This window comes from Bubalus bubalis, chromosome 1, assembly GCF_019923935.1.
Source record: "Bubalus bubalis isolate 160015118507 breed Murrah chromosome 1, NDDB_SH_1, whole genome shotgun sequence".
NCBI lineage: Eukaryota > Metazoa > Chordata > Mammalia > Artiodactyla > Bovidae > Bubalus > Bubalus bubalis.
Window position 1 is genome coordinate 177,228,099 of NC_059157.1, and position 24,848 is coordinate 177,252,946.

General features: G+C 40.0%; 2 protein-coding genes across 4 annotated transcripts in view; one reads left to right on the forward strand and one right to left on the reverse strand.

Annotated features, from left to right (window-relative positions):
• The window catches only part of SLC35G2 (solute carrier family 35 member G2), a 49,513-nt gene that overhangs the window by 10,298 nt on the left and 14,367 nt on the right, over positions 1-24,848 (reverse strand). The window lies entirely within an intron of this gene.
• LOC112580517 (translation machinery-associated protein 7-like) lies at positions 17,483-24,519 on the forward strand. Its single transcript, XM_045165245.1, has 2 exons — positions 17,483-17,554; positions 23,055-24,519. The coding sequence occupies exons 1-2, from the start codon at positions 17,483-17,485 to the stop codon at positions 23,346-23,348; spliced, it is 366 nt and encodes a 121-aa protein (XP_045021180.1). The 3' UTR covers positions 23,349-24,519.

Sequence of the window (24,848 nt, forward strand, 5' to 3'; positions counted from 1 at the left end):
TCATCCAGCCTGGCATTTAGCATGATGTACTCTGCATTTAAGTTAAAAAAGCAGAGTGACAATATATGGCCTTGATGTACTCCTTTCCCAATTTTGAACCAGTCCATTATTCCATGTCCGGTTCTAACTGTTGCTACCTGCATACAGGTTTCTCCTCTCAGGAGGCAGGTAAGGTAGCCTTGTATTTCCTTCTCTTTAAGAATTTTCCACAGTTTATTGTGATTCACATACTCAAAGGCTTTAGTGTTGTCAATGAAGCAGATGTTTTCCTGGAAGCCCCTTGCTTTTTCTATGATCCAACAGATGTTGGCAATTTGATGTCTAGTTTCTCTACCTTCTCTAAATCCAGCTTGTATATCTAGAAGTTCTCAGTTCCTGTACTGTTGAAGCCTGTCTTGAAGGATTTTGAACATTATTTGCTAGCATGTGAAATGGGCACACTGAATCTCTATAAAAATATAGAAAGACATTTCAAAGAACCTGGACAGAATCATTCTAACTCAAATATATTACTTAGGACAGATCCCTGGGCCAGGAGGATCTCCTGGAGAAGGAAATGGCATCCCATTCCAGTGTTCTTTGTTTTTTCTTTCAAACTTTAAACTTTTTACTTTGTATTGGGGTATAACTGATTAACAGTTGTGGCAGTTTCAGGTGAACAGTGAAGGGACTCAGCCATACATATATGTGTATCCATTCTCTCCCAAACCCCCGTCCCATCCAAGCTGACACATAACATTGGGTAGAGTTCCATGTGCTATAAAATATATCCTTGTTGGTTATCCATTTTGAATACAGCAGTGTATACGTGACCTTCCCAAACTCCCTAACTATCCCTTCCCCACTGGCAACCATAAGTTTGTTTTCTAAGTCTGTGAGTCTTTCTGTTTTCTAAGCAAGTTCATTTGTAACATTTATTTTTAGATTCCACATATAAGGGATGTCATACAATATTTCTCCTTCTTTATCTGACTTATTTCACTCAGTATGACACTCTCTAGGTCCATCCACGTTGCTGCAAATGGCATTATTTCATTCTTTTTAATGGCTAAGGAATATTCCATTGCACATATGTACCACATTTTCTTTATCCGTTCCTCTGCTGATGGACATTTAGTTTGCTTCCATGTCTTGGCTATTGTAAACAGTGCTGTCATGAATATTGGGGTGCTTGTATCCTTTCATCTCATGCTTTTCTCTGGATATATGCTCAGGAGTAGGATTGCAAGGTCATATGGTAGCTCTATTTCTAGTTTTTTTAAGGAACCTCCATCCTGTTCTCCATAATGGCTGTATTAATTTACATTCCCAACAACAGTGAAGGAGGGTTCCTTTTTCTCCATACCCTCTCCAGCATTTGTTTGTGAATTTTTAAATGATAGACATTCTGACTGATGTGAGGCATCTCATTGTAGTTTTGATTTACATTTCTCTAATAACTAGTGGTGTTGAACATCTTTTCATATGACTATTGATCATCTGTATATTCTCCTTGGAGAAACGTCTGTTTGGATCTTCTGTCCATTTTTTTTTTTTAATGGAAACTAAACAATTTTATGTAATCACATTGCCATGCTACTACTAACATAAGACCCTCATCAATAAGTGAAGATATATAGGAAAATCCATAATATAACTAAAAAACATCAAAGATAAAATGATGATAAAAAATACAGTGACATCTTAGTTGGTATAAGAAACAGGATGATTATGAAAGCAAAGCCCATGATCATGTACAGGCCACGGAAGCCTGTGACTGTCACGAGTGTTGACTTCTCCTTCATCTGAGGTTGTAAAAAGTGCTTTGTAAAATCCTGAGGTTTGCAGCAGTTGTAACCTCCTGAAGAGACTGCAATCAAAAGGGTTTCTAGAATATCCTGACGATTTCCATCTACCAGGCTGTGGTGAGCTCAAGCAATACATACTCCAGAGGACAGAAGACAGACATGTTGGGAAGTGGGAATGACTTCTACTGCACTTAGGGAGAAAGGGCATGTTGCTACTCAGCCTAGTACAAGTGTAGAAGCAACACCTCGGTGATTCAACCTTTAAAGACTCTATACAAATGACAACGACTGGTAGGAATAAATCTTCAGAAGTGCCTTCTCAGACCTCCCGTCATAAGCATGAGCATAATCAAAACACTGAGTTTTCATGGTCTCACACAAAATTAGACTCACTTATGACAGTGGCCACAGAGGCTCCTATAAGCCATAGGGGCTGGGATTTACTGTAGGATGCACATCGGTTTAGTGCATTGCTATGTGTTACAGAAGTATGTGTCACTGACAGGGTGAAGGCATATTCTTGAATAACATGGCAAATAACACTAAAAATTCAAGGAACATGGCCACAATGACAATAGCTAACTTCATGATGGCTACTACTTGGTAGAGCTAGGATTGCCTCTCCCATGAAGTACTTCAATGGCCGGCTGGGATATTAGCCATTAGTTTCTCACTGTAATTCTCATTTAGAAACCAAATCTAATACTTTCCATGTTTACTAGCACAAGAACAGTGAAAAATCCTTGTAGAAGAAAGCCAGACAGACATGCTTCTGTTTTATCACAGAAGCTGCTTAGGACGGGTCCTGCTCACAGACAGATTGCTAATTCCAAATTTATCGACAGTTATGCAGATATTCTTTACCAGTTGAGCCACCAGGGAAGCCCTCATAGCTCGGTTGGTAAAGAATCCGCCTGTGATACAGGAGACCCTGGTTTGATTCCTGGGTCGGGAATATCCCCTGGAGAAGGGATAGGCTACCCACTCCAGTATTCTGGCCTAGAGAATGCCATGGACTGTATAGTCCATGGGGTCACAAAGAGTCAGGCACGACCGAGCCACTTTCACTTTCACGTGCAGATATTATTTAAAAAAAAAAATGTGGTAACAGATCTAGTACCTTTGGCAAGCTAATGAATGAGTAATATAAATATGAATAATCAACTTCGTCCTTCATAGTTATTACCGTCCGGTATTTGCTTTGAGACCAGTTGAACTCCTCATTGTTAAAGAGAAATAATCCTTTCCTCTCTGAAACATTTGTGAACCATTCCGTTGGGTGTGGTGAATAAAATACTTAAGGATCTAATACATAAAAATGCAAAAGCAAAGCACATTATTTTTTCGCTCCCTTTCTCAAAGGATGGAATATTTTGTATTTGCCCTGATTTTATGTCTTGACTTCATGTACAATTGTATATTGATATTTTTAGTTGAAATACAGTAGGACTAAAAATATTGATATAATACTAATAAATCATGTTGGTATGTGTGGTTGTCACATAGGATTCACAGAAGATTTAAATTCACAGTTGTCAACATAAAGGATTCATGCTATTTAGCTTCTTCATGAATCTATATCATGAAGGAAGAGCTTTTCTCAACATATTTCACTGAGGGAACTACAAGGATGATAGGCATAATACTATGCTTCAACTCATGGATTTCTAGGCATTGCTCACAATACAGATCTGATTTTCAACATCAGGGTTCTTTCAGTGTCCTTGAACAGCATTTGTTTTTCTGTTCAGTTCAGTTCAGTCGCTCAGTCATGTCCAACTCTTTGTGACCCCATTGAACCACAGCATGCCAGTTCTCCCTGTCTATCACCAACTCCCAGAGTTTACCCAAACTCGTGTCCATTGAGTCGCTGATGCCATCTAACCATCTCATCCGCTGTCGTCCCCTTCTCCTCCTGTCTTCAATCTTTCCCAACATCAGGGTCTTTTCAAATGAGTCAGCTCTCCAAAAACTGGAGTTTCAGCTTCAACATCAGTCCTTCCGATGAACACCCAGAACTGATTTCCAGTAGGATGGACTGGTTGGATTTCCTTGCAGTCCAAGGGACTCTCAAAAGTCTTCTCCAGCACCACAGTTCAAAAGCATCCATTCTTCTGTGCTCAGCTTTCTTTATAGTTCACCTATATATTCATGTCTGCTTTAAATCCATCAAGTTTGTCCAAATCACTGAAAATCTCAGTAACGCTCATAAAGAAAATTAGATTAGACAGGCATGAAACTTTCCTATAGAGATCAAGACTTGCCCAGAAGAAGTTCAAGGGAAGCTGTGATGCTCACTTCCCTTGAAGGAGTCCATATGGAATAAAGAAGTACTGTGGGAAGTCTATTAGTAATCACCATGCCTTGGGTCCTCTGGATGACCTGTGGTCTGCACCCATCCACTCTGCTCACTGGATGCCGATCGATGGGGACCCAGGAGCGCACGAAATGCATGGATCTTCTGCCCATTTTTTGAGTGGACTTCTTGTTTTGATGATGTAAAGCATCACTTAAGTGTTTGTAAATATTGGAGACTAACCCCTTATCGGTCATATTATTTGCAAATATTTTCTCCCAATCTGTGAGTTGTCTTCTCCTCTTGTTTACTGTTTCCCTTGCTGTGCAAAAGTTGCTGAGCTTAAGTAGGTCTCATTTGTTTATTTTTGTTCTTATCTCCATTATTCTGGGAGATGGATCAAAAAAGATGTTGCTGTGATTTGTCAGAGTTCTGCCTATGTTTTCCTCTAGAAGTTTTATAGTGCTGGTCTCACATTTAGCTATTTGATCCATTTTGAGCTTATTTTTGTGTCACCCCAATATTCTTGCCTGAAAAGTACCATAGACAGAGGAGCCTAGCATGCTACAGTCCCTAGGGTCACAAAGAATCAGACACGACTAAGCAACTGAGCATTGAGTACTGTCTACATATATATAGTGGCTGAAACTGCAATTAAAATATTAATAGCACTCATATTGCATCAGATTATTGCCTGACAAACAACAGTGCGTCTACATCAATCTGAGAAAAGCATAAAATAAGACATGTTATCAGTTTCTCCTTTGTAGCACTTAGATTAAAGCATACTTGCAATAGCTATCAGAAAGAGACTAAGAAGACAAGATCTTGATTTAGCCAGAGAACATGACAACTTTTTCAGCTATAATGGAAACAATCAGAATTAGCATAAAAGCAAGAATGGGAAAACATAGAAGAAAGAAAGGCACAACTGATGACTCTAAAATCCAGTGAAAACAAGGAAATATGGAAGAAGTCAATAATAATACTGTCAGTAGACAGACATATTGATATTTACATTTGTGCAGACAATGTGCTTGCTAAACACTAAACATGGGTCAACTCAGCTTTGAGAGAAAATGAAATCTTAGGAGATTGTGGAGTGGGACAGCATTGGGGAAGGGTGGAAAACAAACCCCCCCACAATGGAGAAAACTAATGGCCTACCTCCTGTGAACAGAAAGAACTTGAAGGTACTCACTTCAGGAAACTAATCTGGCACATATTGTTGAACACCCTCTATGTGAAGGGCACCAGGTAGTCCATGTGGAGCAGGTCAGTAGCTTCTATTGTTGAAGAGAATTTGTCCCAGAGTTTTGTCTGGAACTTTGTCACATGTCACCCCAAATTAGTCTCCCCTCTCTGCTCTTCTGTCACCCTTTCCTCTTCCCAACCTACTCACTCTTTCCCCATCTCTTACCTTCTCAGCTTTACTCCTGTCACCCACAGATACAACCTGGCCTGACATTCTAGCCCAGAAGTAACTACCACTTGTTCATGCACATGGTTTCAGGAAAATAATTGTATTTATTTTATTGCCTAAAAGGACAAGGCATTATCACTGTCAGAGTCACATTCGGCTTTCATAACAGAATAAACTATTTTCATTTTTCTGAAATCATAAGTTCTCTGACAGGATACAGGAGTGATAATGACAAAATATCTATGCAGAAAGTAGGATAAAAGCCTCAGTCATGTGAGCACCCCTGACACTAAAGCCCCACCCTAAAAACTAGCTTCTTACCATCCAAACCAAAATGTATGCATATCACCACGCTGGGTCTTTTTCCTGTTCTATCTGGTACTTAGACCCTGCCTCCTTTTGTCATTTATTCTCTTCATGTATGACATTGTTCAGTTTTAAAAAGCAGTTGATCCTCAGTATGTCTTTGCGGAAAGAGGGACAACCTAAGTGCCCCAACAAATGAATGGATAAAGAAAATACAGTATATCCATACAATTGAATATTACTTGTCCGTAAAAAGGAATGAAGTTTCAATACATGCTACATCATGGACGAACCTTGAAGACAGTTGGCTAACTGAAATAAGCCATACCCAAAAGGACAAATACTGCATAATTCCACTTATATGTGGTATTTAGAATAGGCACATTCATAAAAAGAGAAAATCAATTTGAGACTCCTGGAGGCTGGGGGAAGCGGGAATGGGAGTTATGGCTATAGGGTTTCTGTTTTGGGTAATCAAAAAATTTTAGAAATAGATAGTGGTGGTGGTTGTACAATATTGCGAATGTAATTAATGTTATTGAGTTGAACATTTTAAAAGTGTTAAAATGGTAGATTTTGCTTTACTTCTATTTTAACTCAATTTTTTTAAATAGGAAAAAAGAAAAGAGGGGTGTGTGTGTGTTGGGGGGTGTTGCGATTCCTCCAGTTGGGGGATAAAGGAAGGCAATGATAGGCATTGGTATTTTTAAAAACCTCCTCAGTGATCCTAATGTATAATTTTCTTGTGCAAGAACCACTCAAATAAATTATCTAGGGACCCTTCTGGCTTTAAGATTTAATGAATCTATGGCTACTGCATGATTGAGGAAGACAGGGATGGAGATTTTTTTTTTTAAGTGGTCATTGAAGCCAAATTGTCTGGACTTGAGTCTAAGTTATAGAACTTATTAAATATGTGACCTTGGGTACTTACTTAACCTCTTTTGAAAATTTCAATGATTCTACTCATGGGGTAGAATAAAAATATTAAATCACTTAATACATACAAAACACCTAGAATATGGCACCTAGCAATTGCTCAATAAATTTAGTTCTTTTTTCCACATGATTCCATCTGCCTGGAATGACATGGTCCTCCCCCTTTCTGCTCTTGTCTACCTGCAAAGCTCACATTTGTGCTTCAGTGGTTTGCTCAAGTGTTACTTCCTCCTTTGCAAAGTCTTAACTGGTCTCTCCAATCTTTGTGCACCATTATCTCTGGCACATACTGGCATGAAGTAAATGTCTGTTGGATGGAATGGAATGGATTTGAAAACTGAGAAGTGGAAGACATGGAAAAGAATGAGGAATGATGTTGACTACTGACATCTCTATAGGATCTTATAGACCCACTTCTGCTCTCTTACATCACTGTTCAATCAATGGTAAGCAACTGAAAACCTACAGTTTCCCATGATCATTCAAACTAAAGACTGTTCAGAAGAATTCTTCCTGTCCTCTGCCTTTACCCTCTTTACTAGTCAGAGTTCTCCAGAGAAACAAAATTAATATGATGTGTATATATACATTTATAAGAAAAGAATAATTTTAAGGAATTGGCTCATCCAATTATGCAGCCTGGCAAATCTAAAGTCTTCAGAATACCCCAGCAGGCTGCAGATCCAGCAAACAGTTGCAGTTTAAGTCCAGAAGAGTCTGCTGGCAGAATTCCCTTCTCCTCAGGAGCTGTCAGATTTTTTCTATTAAGGCCTTCAGCTGATTGGCTGAGGCCCACCCTTATTATGGAGAGCAATCTGCTTTACTCAAATCCACCGATTTAAATGTAACTCTTATCTAAAAGGAGACGGCAATGGCAACCCACTCCAGTACTCTTGCTTGGAATATCCCATGGACGGAGGTGCCTGGTAGGCTACAGTCCCTGGGGTCACAAAGAGTTGGATGTGACTGAGCAACTTTACTTTCACTTTTCACGTTCATGCACTGGAGAAGGAAATGGCAACCCACTCCAGTATTCTTGCCTGGAGAATCCCAGGGATGGAGGAGCCTGGTGGGCTGCCGTCTATGGGGTCACACAGAGTCAGACACGACTGAAGCAACTTAGCAGCAACAGCAGCAGCTTATCAAAAAACACCCTTGCAGAAACATCAGCATCATCTTTTTTTAATTTATTTATTTTAATTGGAAGCTAATTAAAATATTGTAGTGGTTTTTGCCATACATTGACATGAATCAGCCATGGGTGTACATGTGTTCCCCATCCTGAACACCCCTCTCACCTCCCTCCCCATCCCATCCCTCAGGGTCATTGCAGTGCACCAGCCCTGCGTGCCCTGTCTCATGCATTGAACCTGGACTGGCAATCTATTTCACATATGGTAATATGTATGTTTCAATGCTATTTTTTCAAATCATCCCACCCTCGTCTTCTCCCAGAGTCCAAAAGTCTTTTCTTTATCTCTATGACTCTTTTGCTGTCTCACATATAGGGTCATTATTACCATCTTTCTAAATTCCATATATACGTGTTAATATACTGTATTGGTGTTTTTCTTTCTGACTTACTTCACTCTGTATAATACATCCAGTTTCATCCACCTCATTTGAACTGATTCAAATGCATTCTTTTTCATAGCTGAGTAATATTTCATGTGTATATGTATCACAGCTTTCTTAATCCATTCATCTGCCAATGGACATCTAGGTTGCTTCCATGTCCTAGCTATTGTAAACAGTATCAACATCATCTTTGACCAGCCAAGTTGACACATAGAATTACCTATCACAGTCTCAACCATTGCTTGTCCTTTATATGCACAAAAGTTCTGGCTATTGCAAACTGCAGGAAATTCTCTGAATATGTCATGCTTTCCCATGATTCTGGATTTGTATATATGCTGTTCCTTCTTTATGGATTACTCTTTTCCTACTTTTTAACCTGGTAAATTCCTGCTTATTTTTTAAGGCCCATCTCTGGAGATCTTCCCTAGGCCCACTTCCCACCCCCAGTCTGAATTAGATGCCCACCAAAGTGCTTCAATCATAGAATGTATTGAATGCATTGAATTATAACTGTATTTTTGTCTTTTCTGCTAGACCTGTGAGGGTTTTTAACCCCACAGGTATTAAAATTAGATATTACTGATTTTTACATTTGCAGCACCTAGCTCAGTGATGAGATAGGTGTCTAGTAAGTGTTTGTTGAATGAATGAGTGAATGAATGAACTATTTTTAATGAAACAAATTTCATTAAGTAGAAAATATAAGTAATATGCATGCATATATGCTAAGTCGCTTCAGTCATGTCCATCTCTTTGTGACCCTAAGGACTGTAGCCCGCCAGGCTCCTCTGTCCATGGGATTCTCCAGGCAAGAATACTGGAGTGGATTGCTGTGCCCTCCTCCAGAGGATCTTCTCAACCCAGGGTCAAACCCATATATCCTATGGTTCCTGACTTGCAGGTAGATTATTTACCACTGGGCCACCAGGGAAGCCCATAAGTAACATAAACAAATGAATTTAAATGGCAAATAACTCAAATAAGGGGCGATCAATGCAAAGAAATAGAGGAAAGCAACAGAATGGGAAAGACTAGGGATCTCTTCAAGAAAATCAGAGATACCAAAGGAACATTTCATGCAAAGATGGGCTCGATAAAGGACAGAAATGGTATGGACCTAACAGAAGCAGAAGATATTAAGAAGAGATGGCAAGAATACACAGAAGAATTCTTTGTACAAAAAAGATCTTCATGATCCAGATAATCACAATGGTGTGATCACTGACCTAGAGCCAGACATCCTGGAATGTGAAGTCAAGTGGGCCTTAGAAAGCATCACTATGAACTAAGTTAGTGGAGGTGATAGAATTCCAGTTGAGCTATTCCAAATCCTGAAAGATGATGCTGTGAAAGTGCTACACTCAATATGCCAGCAAATGTGGAAAACTCAGCAGTGGCCACAGGTCTGGAAAAGGTCAGTTTTCATTCCAATCCCAAAGAAAGGCAATGCCAAAGAATGCTCAAACTACCACACAATTGCACTCATCTCACACGCTAGTAAAGTAATGCTCAAAATTCTCCAAGCCAGGCTTCAGCAATATGTGAACCGTGAACTTCCTGATGTTCAAGCTGCTTTTAGAAAAGGCAGAGGAACCAGAGATCAAATTGCCAACATCTGCTGGATCATGGAAAAAGCAAGAGAGTTCCAGAAAAACATCTATTTCTGCTTTATTGACTATGCCAAAGCCTTTGAGTGTGTGGATCACAATAAACTGTGGGAAATTCTGAATGAGATGGGAATACCAGACCACCTGATCTGCCTTTTGAGAAATTTGTATGCAGGTCAGGAAGCAACAGTTAGAACTGGACATGGAACAACAGACTGGTTCCAAATAGGAAAAGGAGTTCGTCAAGGCTGTATATTGTCACCCTATTTATTTAACTTATATGCAGAGTACATCATGAGAAATGCTGGACTGGAAGAAACACAAGCTGGAATCAAGATTTCTGGGAGAAATGTCAATAACCCCAGATATGCAGATGACACCACCCTTATGGCAGAAAGTGAAGAGGAACTCAAAAGCCTCTTGATGAAAGTGAAAGTGGACAGTGAAAAATTGGATTAAAGCTCAACATTCAGAAAACGAAGATCATGGCATCCGGTCCCATCACTTCATGGGAAATAGATGGGGAAACAGTGGACACAGTGTCAGACTTTATTTTTCTGGGCTTCAAAATCACTGCAGATGGTGACTGCAGCCATGAAATTAAAAGCCACTTACTCCTTGGAAGAAAAGTTATGACCAACCTAGATAGCATATTGAAAAGCAGAGACATTACTTTGCCAACAAAGGTTCGTCTAGTCAAGGAAGAATTGATGCTTTTGAACTGTGGTGTTGGAGGAGACTGTTGAGAGTCCCTTGGACTGCAAGGAGATCCAACCAGTCCATTCTGAAGGAGATCAGCCCTGGGATTTCTTTGGAAGGAATGATGCTAAAGCTGAGACTCCAGTACTTTGGCCACCTCATGCGAAGAGTTGACTCATTGGAAAAGACCCTGATGCTGGAAGGGATTGGGGGCAGGAGGAAAAGGGGACGACAGAGGATGAGATGGCTGGATGGCATCACTGACTCGATGGACGTGAGTTTGAGTGAACTCCGGGAGTTGGTGATGGACAGGGAGGCCTGGCGTGCTGAGATTCATGGGGTCACAAAGAGTCGGACATGACTGAGCGACTGATCTGATCTGATCTGATCTGATCATTAAAGTACTTTAAAGTCCTTAATAACATTTCGAGAATGATAAAACATTAAGGTGAGAAGTTTGGCTATTAAGAGAATGGGTGTATTTAGCTTCTCTGCCTCTGATCTATTTCTGCTGCTAGGCCTCCCATATTTTCTTTAATATTAAATTCTCCAGGCATAACTAGAGCTGTCCTTTAAATAATGTGTCTCTACTTTTCTTAATTAAACCATTATTAACCAGTTAGGAAGGATATAGAGATATACATCTTTTAGCACCACCAGATTGAACTTCACTTGCTATCTCCCTGCTTTCCAGAACATGTCTCACAGTTTGGCCCAGTCAAGTAAATCCCACCAACAAGACCACAGCAGTTCCTTAACAGAGTTCCCTGGACTTGCGCAGGACAAGCTTCACTCAGAAGCTGTTCACCACCATCAGATCTTTAAGAAAAAAAAAACACCACATTTTGTTTATTCCTATTTCAAAAGCAACATATTTATTGTAGAAAATTGAGAAATGTGAGGAAGCAAAGAAAATGAAAACAACTCAGAATCTTACCACCCAGGGATAACTACTGACCCTCCCAGGCTTTTTTCTGTTTGTGAACATTTTTTCCCCAATGTTCAGTTTAGTCGCTCAGTCATGTCTGACTCTTTGAGACCCCATGAATCGCAGCACGCCAGGCCTCCCTGTCCATCACCAACTCCCGGAGTTCACCCAGACTCACATCCATCGAGTCAGTGATGCCATCCAGCCATCTCATCCTCTGTCGTCCCCTTCTCCTCTTGCCCCCAATCCCTCCCAGCATCAGAGTCTTCCAATGAGTCAACTCTTCGCATGAGGTGGCCAAAGTACTGGAGTTTCAGCTTTAGCATCATTCCTTCCAAAGAAATCCCAGGGCTGATCTCCTTCAGAATGGACTGGTTGGATCTCCTTGCAGTCCAAGGGACTCTCAACAGTCTCCTCCAACACCACAGTTCAAAAGCATCAATTCTTTGGCGCTCAGCCTTCTTCACAGTCCAACTCTCACATCCATACATGACCACAGGAAAAACCATAGCCTTGACTAGACAGACCTTTGTTGGCAAAGTGATGTCTCTGCTTTTGAATATGCTATCTAGGTTGGTCATAACTTTTCTTCCAAGGAGTAAGTGTCTTTTAATTTCATGGCTGCAGTCACCATCTGCAGTGATTTTGGAGCCCAAAAAACTAAAGTCTGACGCTGTGTCCACTGTTTCCCCATCTATTTCCCATGAAGTGATGGGACCGGATGCCATGATCTTCGTTTTCTGAATGTTGAGCTTTAAGCCAATTTTTCACTCTCCTCTTTCACTTTCATCAAGAGGCTTTTGAGTTCCTCTTCACTTTCTGCCATAAGGGTGGTGTCATCTGCATATCTGAGGTGATTGATATTTCTCCCGGAAATCTTGATTCCAGCTTGTGTTTCTTCCAGTCCAGCGTTTCTCATGATGTACTCTGCATATAAGTTAAATAAATAGGGTGACAATATACAGCCTTGACGAACTCCTTTTCCTATTTGGAACCAGTCCGTTGTTCAATGTCCAGTTCTAACTGTTGCTTCCTGACCTGCCTACAGATTTCTCAAGAGGCAGGTCAGGTGGTCTGATATCCCATCTCTCAGAATTTCCCACAGTTTATTGTGATCCACACACTCAAAGGCTTTGGCATAGTCAATAAAGCAGAAATAGATGTTTTTCTGGAACTGTCTTGCTTTTTCCATGATCCAGCAGATGTTGGCAATTTGATCTCTGGTTCCTCTGCCTTTTCTAAAAGCAGCTTGAACATCAGGAAGTTCACGGTTCACATATTGCTGAAGCCTGGCTTGGAGAATTTTGAGCATTACTTTACTAGCATGTGAGATGAGTGCAATTGTGCGGTATTCCCCCATATAATTGGTATTACATTAGAATTGTAATACCAATTGGGATTACCAATTGGAATTACAATTGGAATTACCAATTGGAATTATAATTGGAATACCAATGTAATTGGTATTCCCCAATGTAATACAATATAAATACTCACTCATACATATCTGACTCTTTGTGGCCCAATGGACTGTAGCCCTCCAGGCTCCTCTGTCCATGGGATTTCCCAGGCAAAAATACTGGAGCAAGCTGCTATTTCCTACTCCAGGGGATCTTCCCAACCTAGGGATCAAACCCTGGTCTCCTGAATCTCCTATGTCACCTGCATTAATAGGTGAGTTCTTTACCACTGGGCTTCCCTTGTGGCTTAGCTGGTAAAGAATCCGCCTGCAATGCGGGAGACCTGGGTTTGATCCCTGGGTTGGGAAGATCCCCTGGAGAAGAGAAAAGCTACCCACTCCAGTATTCTAGCCTGGAGAATTCCATGGACGGTCCATGGAGTCACAAAGAGTTGGACACGACTGAGCAACTTTCGCTCACTTCACTTTCACTTTACCACTAATGCCACCTGGGAACAAAAGTGGTATCAAACACTATATCCTATTTTATAACTCCCCCCTTACTTATCAATTCATTGTAAACATTTTTCCACATCATTAATCATTTTTAATGGCCAGTTACTATATACCCAATATTGGGTTCTGAACACAACAGGTCAGTCATTAACTTCAGCTTTATCACAGCTGAAAGGCAAATGAGATGACCAGCTGCTGCTGATCTTTTATGCAGGGATAGATCTATAACCACCCCAGGAAAAGGCACAGATAACAATGTTGAAGTTTTCTCATTGAATATAAATGAGGAAACAGTTTTTGATGGCCAGGGGAAGATTGTGAAAGAATAAATAGGAGATAAGTCAAGAGGATTCGTGTTTCTCTCTTTGTTCCCTGTTCATATGTCATCTATGGAGAGAAACTGGCTGAGACAAGTAGTGAAATAAAGTGTCTTCATTCATTTTTTGTGTTTATTTGGGATCAATACACTGTTTGGTTTTGAAAAACTTTGAGGTAACCATCCAATTAGAGTTAAAGGAAAAATGAAACCACAGGAAATATCAAGCACAGATGCTTCCAAGCATCTGGGAAGTACTCTTTTGGATTGCTTGGCCCTGAATATAGTTCTAGGTTCTCTAATTATAAGGATATGTTTATTTAGCCTCTATTCTGTGGCAGGCATATACTAAGAACTTTACCATTTAAAGGTCAAGTAAATTTTGTGAAGTAGGTTATAATCTCTATTCTGTACATAAGGAAATAGGTTCTGAGAGATTAGATAATTTGCCAGTTAGTGGGTGACATAACTAGTTAATGCTAGAGACAAGATTCATATCAAGGTCTGCCTTCCCAAGCTCTTTCTTCTATGTTACTCTATTAAGTAACCATTCATGGTAGGCAGAGTAATGCCCCCCACCTCATCCTAACTGCCAGAACATTACCTTATATGACAAAGGGGAATTAAGGTTGCAGATGGAGTTATAGTTGTTAATCAGTTGACCTTAAAATAGGGAGACCATCCTGGATTATCTAGTTGGGCCCATTGTAATCACAAGTGTCCTTAAAAGTGGAAAACAGAGACAGAGAAGGTGTGTCAACAGAGGCAAAGTCAGAGTGATGCAATGTGAGGACTCAGCCTGTTGTTGCTAACATTGGAGATAGAAGGCAATCATGAACCAAGAGATGTGGGCAGCCTCTAGAAGCTAGAAAAGGCAAGGAAGTGAATCCTTCCCTAGAACATCCAGAACGGGATATACCCTGCCAACACCTGGGTTAAGCCCAGTGACACCTGAACTGGACCTCTGACTCACAGATCTGCCAGATAATAAATTCATGTTGTTTTGAGCCACCAGGTTTGTGGTACTTTGTTACAGCAGCAAACAGAAAACTCATTCACCATCATTTTGTGAATATCTAAAGATCAGATTTGTATTCTTAGAGAAGACCCACACATTTAGTTGTTGTTGTTCATTTGCTACTTCCTGCATGTAAATCCATGATTTTCCCCAGAAAAGAGTTCTTAAGATCTAGAAAAGTGTTGGATGAGACTACAAAGTTCTGGGTCAAGTGACATGGACAAGATTATTTTAACCTGAGATAGAAAAATATCTACTGTCTATTTACTACTATGGCTTGCTTACTCCTGTGATACTGTTTGAGACATCTGCTTTTAAGAACCTCGTGGATCATCTAGGGAAAAAAGTGAATTATAAAACACCTCTCAAGGGCTGAGTAAACTGCCTTGTTGGATGTAGTCATTAAATACTGAGTCAGAACTTTGGTTGGATACCACAGATAGGACTTTGGAGTAATAAACAGTGCTGGACAACAGGTCTACCAATTCTTGAGGCAGAAGATCTGAACCTGAATTCTACCTCTATTACTTTCTACCTGTGCATATATAGTGTAATCTTCCTAAACATCCATTTTTTCATCAAGATGGGCTGATATTACCAGCTTGGAAAGGTTTTTAATAAGGACTTAGTAAAAAGATAGATCTAAAGCATCTAGAACAAGGAATTCCCTGGTGGTGCAGTGGATAGGAATCTGCCTGCCAATGCAGGGACGTGAGTTCAATCCCTGGTCCACAAGCTGCAGAGCAACTGAGCCTGTGCACCATCATTACTGAGCATGTGCTATAGAGCCAGTAAGCCACAAATACTGAGCCTCCATGCTGCAATTGGTGAAGCCCATTTGCATACAGCCTGTGGTCTGGTGACAAGAGAAGCCACCACAGTGAGAAGCCCATGCACTGCAACTAGAGAAAGCTGGCACACAGCCACAAAGACCTGTCACAACCAAAAACAAGCAAATAAAAATTTTTTTAATTAAAAAAAAATTTTTTTTAAAGCATCTAGAACAATACCTGGCACATAGCAGCCAATACCTATTAGCTTACTTCCTTCATGTTACTGAAATGCTGTAAAGGTTTTTTTTTTTTTTAACCAGCAGAGAGGAAATGCTTATTTTCCTCTATGATCTGTTTTTATTGCAAGAAAGCTTACATATAGTTTATAAATTTCTAGATTAGGAACTTTTTTAAAGGATATAAACATTCATTCTAGGAAATGTGCCTGGAGGCCCAGATTGAAATCTGTTCCTCCAGCCCTTCCAATGATTTTAGAGGCTTCTGATCCCTTGTGTTATATCTCTTACTGATTCAAAGAGCTAGAGTGATTTTTGTAATCTGTAACTACACTCTGCCAGATACACAGATGGACTGTGGATTACACCATGAGATATGTAAAACTGAATCCTGTCAGTCAAGGTACTACTTCTGCTTATTCTGCTTTTAACAACATAGATGCTAACAAAGCATTAATATTTTGGAATTTATGGAAGAGTATTCACTCATACATAATGCCAATGTAATGAACCAAAGACTGAAGATAATGCTGGTGATCCCTTCCAATAATCTTAAATTGCCATTAACTCTTTACTTGATGAGACAGGGTGGTGAACAACAATAATTCATGGTAGACAATTACCTAACATTTTGTTCCTCATGTAGTTATTTTTTGGGGGAAATGGCCTACAATTTATCAAGAAAGCTAGAACAGATTTTTGAAAGAATCAACCAGGATTGTGTGGAGTAATAATAACATAAGATTTTCATAAAGATGGGTAGACAGCACTTTGAGCTCCTACTGCAGAAATACATGTGAATTGTGGTAAAGAAGAATTTAGGACTGCTAATTAGGACAGAATCCAAAAAGTTCCTTCAATCCATCTTCCACTGTTGTTAGAAACTTTTGAAATTTAATGTGGATTACTTAATAATTCTCTGTAAATGCAATTATCAAACTGAGTTTCTTACAACTTCCTTACACATTCTGTTTACTCTGTCAACCACTTCACAAATCTTGTAGGCCCAGCTAGCAAATTTCAGGCAAGTATTAAAAGTTACTCAATCCTCTGATTTTTTAAAAAGAGCTATTTCTGAGAGGACTCAGAGACACAGAGAAGTCAGAAGTCATCACACTATGACTCCATCTCCTCCCACATCCATGCTAGGCAGGACTTGTCAGTACATCTCAAATTTTCTGGGTTGTGCACAGCCCAGTGCAGCTCCTTTAATCTGCCATGTCCACTTTCTCAACAGATCCAGGCACTATTTAAAGGGAACTTGCCAAGTCACAATCTCCTTTGTAGCCTGTAAGTTCCATGAAAGCAAGAGAGTTCTCATCCATATTTGTATTCATAGCACACAAAACACATTGAACAAATGCAGGTTGAACAAAAATACTCAGTTCTGAACTACATCCTGTCCCAGTCTGCTATCAATTTTCACAGGCTCTGCTGTTCAGTCTCCCATTTCTCTCCTGGTTTCACCTTTGAGATTGTCCTCATACTGTTATCTTTGCCACTTGGCTACAGTTCTGACTTTCTGTGTTAGAAATATTGGTTCCAGATCCCTGAGGAACCCTTCTCCTGGTGCCCAAAGGTTGGGGACCACTGGTCTCAGTGATCTAAAGAGTACTGTGCTCTGCTGGGCTATGAGAAAACTAGAGCAAGGCCCGAGGATGTTGCTGGGCTGTGTCAGTCTGGGTTATATAAGAGAGGAGACAATTACAGCTAAAGGGCTTGGAGATAAGGTGAGGTGGGGAGAGAGATCTAGCAGGGTGGATATGGGGTCAGGAGAGGTAGGAAGGAGAAGTGGAGAGATGCACCAAACAGGAAGCCTAGCACTAGTTTGACCTGAAGATTCAGCTGACAGTTCTAGGGCAGAAAGTTAGGAAAGGGATAGCCAGGGGCTGTCAGCTGTGCAGGAGCTTCCAGCAGTCAACTCTGGGAGGGGAAAAGACTGAGAAAAAAGAAATAATTAAATGTAGAGGTGCAAAATGTGGGAAAGAGAAAGGGGTGAAAGAGGGGAGGTAAGGATGAGAGCTATCAGTCTGGTTGTGTGTGCCAAGTCACTTCAGTCGTGTCTGACTCTTTGTGACCCCATGGACTATAGCCCGCCAGGTTCTTCTGTGAATGGGATTTCCCAAGCAAGAATACTGGAGTGGGTTGCCATTTCCTCCTCCAGATCAGTCTGGTTAGAGCTGGGCTAAACATTCTATTTTGCCCATCAGCTTGGAACTTCTGGGCATTCAGTTGCTGTGTAGGCAAAATTGAAATAAGAAGCCTGTCTCTTCTGTACTCAAATGATTTGAGTAGATTCTAATGAACTGTGTAAATCAGGAAAGGAAAAGGTTAACTGAGATTAACCTGAAAAACAGCCTCATGTGGCAGTTTTCAAACAAGCAGGTTGACTTGGCTTGTGTGAAGGTGATGATGCCTGATCTGGAAAAGAGCAATATATGTTGTACCGTTTTAAAATCCATTCTGGCACACTGTGATGAATGTGTCAGCTGGCAGCTGAGAACTTGCTGAAATGCAAAGTCTCTCACCATTTATAATTGACACTCCCCTTCTAGGAAAGAGCCTGTCTCATCTCTGGAGCAGTGGACTTATCAATTTGCATAAAATCTGCCATTCTCAATGAACACATATTTATCATCTACCACTTACTTTCCTACTGTCTTTAATTTTATTTTATTTTTAAACTTTACAATATTGTATTAGTTTTGCCAAAAATAACAACAAAAAAAAAACAGAATTAGTTTGCAGTGAATCAGCACCTTTAAATTCAGCCATGCTGGGTGAATCTGTCAAGAGTGGCAGGAAGCCATTGCTGGAAGGGGGAAGGAAAGGAATAACATGATCCTTTTCTGTTTCCATCATCTTTTTTTGTATGTATCTAAGTGGTTAAATCACCATGTAGGTTAGATGTTAAATGTACAATAGATTACTGTGCTGTTCTGATATCTTGTTAAAGTTGAACTTGTCGGTTGTTTATTCTTTACCTAACCTGTTCTTGCCTGGAGAATCCCAGGGACAGGGGAGCCTGGTGGGCTGCCGTCTATGGGGTCGCACAGAGTCAGACACGACTGAAGCGACTTAGCAGCAGCAACTCTTATGAAAGATGATCAAATAACCCAACTGAGTACAAAGAAAGCTGCAAACTCCCCAGGTCTTAACACCAGTCCCTGAACAAAAAAGGAATACCCAGGATCAACAGTCTACTCTCAAATCCCACAAACACTACATATACTACCTGCTCACATTTGCCCTGTTCTTGCTGCTGTTTACCCATGAGAAAGCCAAGCCCGAATTTTCTCTTGAAGCCAAGACTTATGGAAATGCCAAATGAATCAGTTCAAAACTTTACACATTTGGTTTCATTTAACTTATTCTTCATGCTATAGGCACCACTTGATGACATTACAACTCCGTCACATCTCTCCATACATCTTATTAAACTGAAATAACATAAAGCAATAGAAAAAATGATGACCAGATGCCATCTTGTTTCAGACCAAACTATGTCAGATTTTGAATGAAACTTGACAACATCTGGTTGCTTAGATGGCATACATAGATTTATCAAAGTTATTTCAGGGAACTTCTCTGGTGATCCAGTGCTTAGGGAATATGCCTTGCAATGCAGGGGATGTGGGTTCTACCTCTGATCCAGGAACTAGGATTCCACATGCAGCTAAGCCCGCACACTGCAACTACTGAAGCCCACACACCACAGCTAAATAGTCTGTGTGCCGCAATGAAAGATCCCGCGTGATGCAATGAAGATTCTGCATGCCACAACTAAGACCCAACACAGCTAAATAAATAAATATTTTTATAAATAAAGTTGTTCCACTCCTTTAATGTCATCTAGAGAATGCACACAAATATATGATGCTACTACAAAGCTGAAAAGAGACTTTATAAAGTCCCATCATTGGCAGGGACACTGTATATGAAAGAAAAGCATAGTATAATCCATCTCATCAGGAGTTAATTTTACCAGCAGCATGTACAAAAATTTAGAATGTGTGAAGTCTTTGACCCAGCAGTCCTATTTCCAAGAATATATCCAAAGGAGATCACTAGTAAAGTACATAAAGATGGCAAGCAAGGACACTCATCACGGCTTTCTTTACACCATGAAAAATGGAAAATAACTTTTTTGTCCTTTAATGACGGACCTGTTAAACAAAAAAAATCAATGCAATATTATGCAGTCATCAAAAAAGATAATATATCTGTACACATATATTAACAGAAAAAATCTTCATGTCACCTGCATGCGTGCTAAGTTGCTTCAGTCATGTCCAGTTCTTTGCGACCCTATGGACTGTAGCCTGCCAGGCTCCTTGGTCCATGGCATTCTCCAGGCAAGAATACTAGAGTGGGTTGCCATGCCCTCCTCCAGGAAATCTTTCCAACCCAGGGATCAAACCTTGAACTCACGTCTCCTGTGTTTCCTGCATTGGCAGGCAGGTTCTTTATCACCAGCACCACTTGGGAAGCCCTAGTGCCACCTAGAAAGCGCCTTCATGTCACAATGCTAAGTAAAAAGAAAGGTACAAAAGATAAAAAAGCATTCATCCTATGACTCTATATAAAACAATTTGTATCTAGACTTTGGATGGTGAAATTTCAATTATTCAACACTTTCTTCTATTTACTTTTTAGTTTTATTTTCCATATAAGCCATGCATCTACTTTAAAATCGGGAAAAAAATTTTTAATTTTTTTTTTCATATTTTCATCAGAGGGAAAATAATCAGTATTCCGTGTTTCAGTCATACCAGAAGTCACCCAGGAAGCCAAATGTAGCTCTTACATTTCTATGCCTCCTGTTGCAAGGAAAACTGCATATAAACAGACTGTATTACAAAGGGAAACTGGATAAATGGTGCCTAGAACCCAAACCAAAACAGAGGTGAAATACTACATAAACTAAAGTGGATGCCTTTATTATACAGTGTTCAAAAGAATTAAGTCATTGTGCATGTGTACGTGGATTACTATATTTTCATGACTAACAAAAAAAATAACATGGATTCCAAATAGCAGCAAAGAATATAATCATCATTGGTTTTTCTTACATAAGTTACCACTCTATAAATTTCCATGTTAATGTGGAAAAATCTGACCTGAACAGATGGATCTCACGCTGTTTTCTAAAACATGAACAGATTTCTGATCTTCTGGACCAGGAAATGAAGTCAGCACTACAACAGCAGACACCATCATCCAGCTCCTAGCGTTTTAATTTAAGGAACTGCTAATAAAAGCAATATTCCCTCTTTAGAAATAACAGCACAGTGATATGTTTGTCTTAATGGAATGTGCTCTTGATACAGAAACAAAACATAGTGGAGACCTGTTGCAGTGGAGGTGCTGGCTGACTGATCACCAAACTGCACTAGTTTTGGAGAATCCCCTCACTGTGGTTCTTGGCAGGTACCGCCATTCGGCTGCCTCCATCCTTCATTCTCCAAGTTTTCCTTGGAAGGCACAGTCCTGAAAGCTGCCACTCTGCCTGCTTAAATCTTCATCTCATTAGCCGAAGGGCCCCTTTTCCTTGAGTATATCTTCACAGCAGCAGCTTCACAATAGACACTCTTGGGTTGGAGAACTCGCAGTCAAGCAATTAAGCAACTTTGCACATGTTTTCCTGCTTCACCACTTTCTAGCTGTGTAACTTAAGGCTGTGAAGAGGCTGGTAGAGGCAGCAAGACTGAGCATGAGGAAGAATTGTGGCCAAGGGGTTTCCCATGAGGTCAGGATATTGGTTATATAAAGAGAGAACAAACAAATATTATAGTTAAATATATTGAAGATAATGGGAACCAAATTTCTCACCCTCGGAGAAGGAAGATATAAATAGAAAAAAGGTGAAGACTAGAATTAACACTGTGGTATTAGAGTGCAGTTTAATATATTAAACTAATTTTAATATAAATAGGTTAATAAATATAGATGTGTATATGTACACATGAGTTCCCCAGTTCTGTCAGCTAAGATGGCCATTGTTCTTGTTGTTGTTGTTTAGCCAATAAATCATGTCCAGCTCTGTGACCCCATGGACTGTAGCCCACCAGGCTCCTCTGTCCATGGAATTTCCCAGGCAAGAATTCTGGAGTGGGTAGCCATTCCCTTCTTCATGGGACCTTTCTCCTTCATTGGCAGGTGGGATTCTTTACTGCTGAACCACCAGGGAAACCCAGGATGGCCCTAAAGTAGCCTAAAGTAATGAGACTCTAGGAACAATGACCACACCTAGCACCCAGAGCTTGCATTCTCTGCTAAAAGAAAGCAGGGCTCTTTGGAAAAATATCTTTTGAAATGACTGAAATGGCAGGGACAGGAAAAGTACAAGATGAATCTGAAACATCTTACACTAGAAAGTACTCAGATAATAATAGAGATTTCAAAGCAACACAAGAAACAACTTGAATGGGGTTCAAATGACCAAATCTGTAACAATTTCAGCATCAAAGTCAATAATGAGAGTAATCCACTGAACACAGTAGAAATCCACAAGCCAAATTGATGTAAATAAATGAATACATAAATAAAGAGAAAACTCCCTTACAATAGAATACAAACTGGTAAAAGTAAAATAAATGGGGAATTCCCCGGTGGTCATGTGGTTAGGACTCCGCCTGGGATTCAGTCTCTGGTCTTGAGGAGTTAAGACCCCACAAGCCGCATGGCAAGGCCAAAGAAAACAAAAAAGGTAAAATGAATATTGGAAAAATTGCCATTTGGCAATCATCATAGTAATTACTTAAGCAAGAATCATCATAAGTGACTGAAAGTTTGTTGAAGAATAGGATGACATAGTCTCAAAGCATCTCCCCACAAAATGCTTATTAATTACAAAGGGAGGGCGTCCTTCATGGTTCAGTGGTAAAGAATCCGCCTGCCAATATAGGAGACAACGATTTGATCCCTGGTCTGGGAGGATCCCACATGCTGCAGAGCAACTAAGCCTGTGTGCCACAACTCCTGAGCCTGTGCTCTGGAACCGAGGAGCCACAGCTACTTAGCCCATGCGCCACAGCCACTGAAGCCTGTGCACCCTTGAGTCCATAGGTGCCATTGCAATGACAAGCCTAAGCACCACAAATGAAGAGTAACGCCCGCTCTCCACAGCTAGAGAAAAGTCCTTGCAGCAATGAAGACCCAGCATAACCAAAAATAAATAAATAAAATTATCTCTTAAAAACTACAAAAGGAAAAATAACAACTTGACAGTGGAGAAGTTTTCACCTTTACCAAGTCATCAAAGTTCACATCAGCAGCAAAAAGACCAATCACTGGGGAAGGGGCGGCAGACACCACATTGGGCAGCAAAGGTACCAGAAGAAGCCCCTGAAGCAGTCCAAGGAGCAAGACAAAAAGATGGACCAGGAAGATAAGGCATTCAAGCAGAAAAAGGAGGAGCAGAAGAAACTCAAGGAGCCAAAAGTGAAGGCCACGGGGAAAGGCCCCATGGACACAAATGGAATTAAGAAATCTGGCAAAAAGGAAGCTGTTCCTTGTGCCTGAGGCAATGATGCTCCTTAATTCCATTCATGTTTAAACATCTGGATTTCCTGCTGTAACATCTGTTGCCATCTACAGCTAGAATGAGGTGTTGTCTTAGAACCTAGTACATTTCAGAACAAATGTTTGTATAAATTAATAAGTAATCATAGAGTAGCTCCTCTTTAGTTCTTCTTAGCCATTTCTACTTTAGCTATGAGATCTGCATAAATCCAACCCAGAATCCTGCCGAAGTGTGTTGTTAAGTCTTTGTTCTATACTGAATTCTGTACTACTTGGAACTAAATGAATTCATTTGAAATGGCAAAAAAAAAAAAAAGGACAAATCAATATTGTGTCTCTTAATAAGATCCACTGAAAACACACAATATCACGTCTATCATTTTCCTGCCAAAAATGTATAACTATGCCAAAAATGCATAACTTGCCTCAGACAAACCTAAATAAACCTAAATGAGGAACATTCTACCAAATGAATGTCTGAACTTCCCAAAATGTCGAAGTCACTAACAACAAGGAAGAAATGAAGAACTATCACAAAGTAAAGATTAAAAGGACATAACTAGATGCAATTACAACCCTGGATTTGATTCTAGACAAGAAATAAAAAATATTTTTCCAAAAAGGAAATTACTGGGACAAATACTGAATGAGATCTGTGGATTCAATGCAGAATTATGTGTTAAGTTACTCATTTTGGTGATAATTCTGTGGTTATGCAGGAGAGTGTCTTGTCTTTAAGGAAGACACTTAAGTAGGGGTAATTAGGCATCACATTTGCAACTTATTTTCAATTGGTTCAGGAAAAAAAAAGTGAATGAATGACAAAGAAAACACTGAAAAATGTTTATCATTGGAGAACTTAGGGTGACGTATACATGAGAATTAGCTTTCACCCCAATAGTTCGTTGGACTAGGCATGAAACTTTACTATAAATTTGAAATTATTTCTAAATAAAATATGAAAAAATATATTGGGGATAACATTAGAGTTTTTGGAAGAAGTACATGAGTTAATACATATGAGGTACTTAAAACATAGCTAGGTATACAGTACCTGTAAAGAAGGCTGAGCACTGAAGAATTGATGCTTTCGAACTGTGGTGCTGGAGAAGCCTCTTGAGAGTCCCATGGACAGCAAGGAAATTAAATCAGTTAATCCTAAAGGAAATCAACCCTGAATATTCATTGGAGAGACTGATGCTGAAGCCGAAGTTCCAATATTTTGGCCACCTGATGCGAAGAGCCAGCTCTTTTGAAAAGACCCTGATGCTGGGAAAGGTTGAGGGCAAGAGAAGTGAGCAACAGAGGAGATTTTTGGATGACATCATTGACTCAATGGACATGAGTTTGAGCAAACTCCAGGAGATAAAGAAGGACAAGGATGCCTGCTGTGCTGCAGTTCATGGGTTGCAAAGAGTCAGACACAATTCAGCAACTAAAACAGCAACAACAAGGTACGCGGCAAATGGTAAATAAACGTTAGTGGTAATTGTGGTAGCG

Excerpts from the sequence above, each read along its gene's own strand:
- LOC112580517 (XM_045165245.1), top strand. The coding sequence starts at position 17,483 with ATGTTGCTGGGCTGTGTCAGTCTGGGTTATATAAGAGAGGAGACAATT. Across the intron at positions 17,555-23,054 it reads CTAAAGGGCTTGGAGATAAG|TGGAGAAGTTTTCACCTTTA; the intron begins GTGAGGTGGGGA and ends ACAACTTGACAG.